The following is a 4,839-nucleotide window of genomic DNA, read 5'->3' on the forward strand; positions in this document are numbered from 1 at the left end:
ATTGAAACACGTTGCAGATCATAACCGTTAAAAACAATTTTTGCACACTTCATTAATTAACGTTAAAGATGGACTTCAGCAGCAGCAGCAGCTGCTGTTCGGGGGGGAGGAAAAAACGGAAAAACACCATATTTCCCGCACAGCCGCGCGCATACAGGAACCATATTGCGCTGCTTATTAGGCTTTGACCCGTTATTACTGTTCATTTAGAGGCACGGTGTAATTTCACGCTCTGAGGTTTCACCAACAATAAATAAATAAAACAAAAACAAACAAACATGAATAAACAGAAACATAATTTCTGCATTAAAAACTGACGTAAATTACATTATAAAAAAGATCATTTGTATTATTATATTATATATATTATATTATATTTCACTTTATTTTGTTTAATGCAGACAAATTACTTTTAATATTATAACGCCAAAAAAAAAGTATTTTTCCTTTGTTACAAAAATAAAATCCATCCACATACGGACCGAACATTTTTCCAAGGAGGTGTGCATGTGGACGTGTGTCTGATTTCACTTAATAGTGATGCGGTGTGTTGGTAATAACATCAGGCTGAAGGACTGTCAGTCACCACTGCCTCCTCCCTCCTCACTCTCTGCATACTCACAGCTGATTGGTCGCCAGGAGGCAGCGGGGGACAGACAGCCCGTTGTCCTGGTGAAGCGGCCTCAGCCCGCTATAAAACCCTGCGGTCACACGCCGCCGTGCCAAATGGGCTGTCACATGCAGTGTGGAGTAAGTGGAAGATTTGACGTTTAGGCTTTTCACACCATCGCGATTGGAAAGATTCCCGGTAAGTGTTTTTCCTTTTTTTTTTCTAATACAGTGATACTTTTTCTGACTTTTACCAAACTTTAATGCTTTAGCAGAAATGAGCTCACTGATCATTTATCTGACAGAAATGTGTTAATTTAAAGTATATTCGTTGACATATAAGGCTTTGCAGCATCCATGGTTCTTTTAATATAATGTCAAAACGAAAAAGAGGAGACTAACACAGTAGGAGAATTAGAGGAGGAATAAGGACTAAAAGAGAGGCAGTCATGCAGCATTACGCATAACAAATACTGCCAAAGGATAATTTGAGCAAGAACATGCACGTGTTCATTCTACAAATAAAATTGCAAACTGCTCCAAACTTTAATACAACTCTTTGTCAGCACATAAGTTGCTCGTGAGTTGGTTTGACAGAGGCTAACTTATCCTTTCCTCCTCACAGCATCGTTTAGGACCAGAACTATGGACTCTGATACAAGCCGTGTTTCCAGCAGACCGTCTTCCCCTGAGGTGGATGACATTTTCCTGTCCACTCTGAAAAAATCTGTCCACGGCTTCACAGGTGCAGTGTCCTCCACGCAGAGCGACTCCCCGTCAGACACACTCAGCCTGCACGGCCTCTCCGCCTCCGACGAGGAGTCTTTGTCCCTGCACCTGTCCAAGAAAGACCGCAAACTCCTGTCGGAGAACGAGATGCAGGCGATCCGTCTCAAAATCAACAGCCGCGAGAGGAAAAGGATGCACGACCTCAACGTTGCCATGGACGGACTGCGAGAGGTCATGCCCTATGCGCACGGACCATCCGTGCGTAAACTCTCCAAAATCGCCACGCTGCTGCTGGCGAGAAACTACATCCTGATGCTGAGTAACTCACTGGAGGAGATGAAGCGGCTGGTCAGCGAGATCTACGGCACCAGCGGACACCACGGCGGCTTCCACCCATCAGCCTGCGGGACTATGACGCACGCGGGGCCCGTGCCGGTACACCCAGTGGCGCCCCATCCCGCACACCCGGCGGTGCACCACCCGCTCCTCCCGCCGGCTGTTTCCACCGCCTCCCTGTCCGCGCCCAGTATCTCCGCCGTCACTTCTGTCAGACCGCACCACGGACTCCTCAAAACCCCCGGTGCAGGTGCAGGGCCGCTGGGCAGCAGCTTCCAGCACTGGGGCGTTGGCACCGGGATGCCCTGCCCGTGCAGCATGTGCCAAGTCCCGCCTCCGCATGTGTCCAGCATGACTACCGTCACCATGCCGAGGCTGGCCAGCGACTCCAAGTGACTCTGAACTGAATGGGAACAAACTTTTGGGGTTGTTACAGACTCTCTTCGTACTTATTACGCGTTTTAATTTATATTTTGTGGCTGAATCCGTTGCTTCGACGGGACAAGTAAAGACCAATTAATTTCCTTACTGTGACGTTGGCGTTTTTTGCAACTAATTTAGTGTTTTATGGTTATTAACTTAGGTTGTTAATGTCACAGAGCTCACGCAGCGAAATCAAACCCACCTGGAAATTATAGTTTCTGTGTTTCCCACTTATTTAAAGGTCACATTTCATTGATTAGCTGATTTTTCTTTTTTGTCAGCCAGCAGGGGAAATGGTCCCAACTTGAATCAGGCAACAAATATAGTGTAAATATGTAGATGAATTAATCTGTTTAAATAGATATTATATATTAGAGTGTTGTTAATGTGTGGGAAGACTCCCCCACCCCTCACATATTGCACCTGCTTTATTCTATCCGTCTAATTCAATGTTTCTCTCCTTCTTTTCTGCCCAGTGGGCTGCCATTCACTGCCTGGCCCACACAATGACCACTTCTTTATTTTTTTAATAAAACAAAAAATAAAAGGAAAAGAAAACGATATTTATTTACTTATTTTGAACGGTAATGTGAGACGAATGTCTGATTATGTTGGGGTTTGAAATGTAAAATAAAGATGATTAATTGAATAAGGGGAAAAAAACATGTTTTTGTTATGTCTTTTATTGAACTTTTCAAAATGAATGCATGTTGAAATTAAGTTAGCAATTAATGCCAACAGACCTGAACACAAACATTATTACAAGTTTACAACATGAAATATCCTTCGACATGTTTCATACAAAATTAAAAAAAAGTTAAAACTATGTGCACACAAGTAAACACATATAATATAGTGTTTCTATATATATATATATATAATTTCCACAGAAAATATGGATTTAATTTTGAAGAATTAGAGAAAATTGAAAGAAGACCCTGGTTGATCCCCTCGGCTTTCATATATTAGCATAACAATAATGATGACCTTCAGAATTTCTTTTAATTTTTTATCTATTTTATCAGATTTAACAGACATAATTATTTTAAAATGCTCATTTAAAAAACAAAAAGCCAAACATCTCCAGAGCAACATGTTATTGATCCTTCACTTTAAGTAACTTCAACTGCTGGAAATGAGTTTCAAATATAATCAACCCATACGACAAAGAGTGATAACAACTGCACTCTTCATCCTGTAAATAGTGTTATTTGTCGCCTAAAGGAAAAATTTGTATTTTACACATTGTGTAGATTTTTAGACCCTGTGACACAAGATGTCGTCTATGACACAGACGCATCCGGAATCATTAACTTTGCTTGTAAACAGCTTTGAATCATACAACACCAGAAGTTCTGCGCTCATAAAGGAAAGCAGCCAGTAAAGTTCGGTTCACTTTCAGAGAAGGCAGCAGCTGCACAGCAGCTTGTGCATCCTGTTGCAATATTTTCTGAAGGCTCCTGAAGCCGGAACAATATGAACCAACGCTCTGAATATTCATGCATGCATTCGTTTATTCGTCTCATTACTATAGAATTGAATTATTCAAAGTCTTCCAGTGTTTTCTAGGACGTTTCAAAGAGGAATAGGTCAGGCAGTGTAAGGTAAAAGTAAGACGACAGCAGTTCTTTTAAAAGTGTCACAGAAGGTTAAACCTTTACATTTACAATGTATGCTTCAATTTGTTTGTTGGTGACTACACTTAATCTTGAAAGCTGAGGCTGAAAAAAGAAGACATTTTATGATGCACAAACCATAATGCTATGCACATTGTCAATTCTCAGGTATAAATTATGGCTTACTTGTCATGGAAGGAGTCTTCGCTATAAAACAATAAGTCAAACATTAATAAAAAATTGTATTATTTTTATTATTATTATTATTATTATTATAATAATAACTTGATTTGGTCTTTGTATTGGTAGAGCCTTTTGAGTTATTATTTTTCTACAATGTTTGTCAGTGTCTTGTTGAGATCAGCTTCTTTGTGACAACAGCAGTATTTTTATTTTTTTCCTGCAATTTATGCGAATGGAAAATGTTAGTGACAATTTACAAATGTTTAAAACACCTTTGAAATATTAATTAATCCACCGGTTTGCATCCCCACAACAATCCACAATGCCATCTCTGACCTTCACGATGCCTTGATCGCTTCGTAGTGATAACATTGACATTTTGTCAACTTGAAAGTTGCTTTTCATTGCTCTGATTTAGTGTCTGCTGAACAAGACGAGAACAGTGCTCTTGTGCAGAGTAAGGATCAACGCCAAACTCAATAAATATCGTAACATATTAATTTCTGCATGTGCTCCGTCTACAGCTGTCACCTTCACCTCTGAGTTTGGCATACGGCCGCTTTCAGGATCAACACAACATTGTGAAGGCACATGAAGGCATGAATTGTCACGTTATTTGTCTTAGAACATCTGCTTTTCCTTTTCCCCAGAGTCACCCGTGCACCATTTGTCAGTGCACAATGCAGTTAATATGGGTAACTAAGTATCATATTGCAAAAATAATTAGACCCCCCCCCCCTCTCCCCCATGATGCCCTCTCTTTAGTGGTGTTAATTTCAGAAAAATTATCTCCAAACTGTTCATTTTGCTCTGGAACAACAGTGTGGAAGATGCACATGATGGCATCATGACTTTACTCAAGAGATCAAAGATCAGCTCAAAGATAGCAGCGTAATTAACACATTCAAGCACATTAAATAAACGAATAATAACAATAATAATA

The 4,839-nt window shown here is 40.3% G+C and overlaps 1 protein-coding gene across 1 annotated transcript; it reads left to right on the forward strand.

The window, feature by feature from the left end:
- Positions 1-1,254: 1,254 nt before the first annotated feature.
- olig2 (oligodendrocyte lineage transcription factor 2) lies at positions 1,255-2,070 on the forward strand (the record flags this gene model as incomplete). The annotated part of the gene is made up of 1 exon (XM_083908807.1): positions 1,255-2,070. The coding sequence occupies one exon, from the start codon at positions 1,255-1,257 to the stop codon at positions 2,068-2,070; it is 816 nt and encodes a 271-aa protein (XP_083764933.1).
- Between the last annotated feature and the right edge of the window lie 2,769 nt (positions 2,071-4,839).

Source organism: Microchirus variegatus (genome assembly GCF_963457635.1).
Source record: "Microchirus variegatus genome assembly, chromosome: 22".
Taxonomy (NCBI): Eukaryota; Metazoa; Chordata; class Actinopteri; order Pleuronectiformes; family Soleidae; genus Microchirus; species Microchirus variegatus.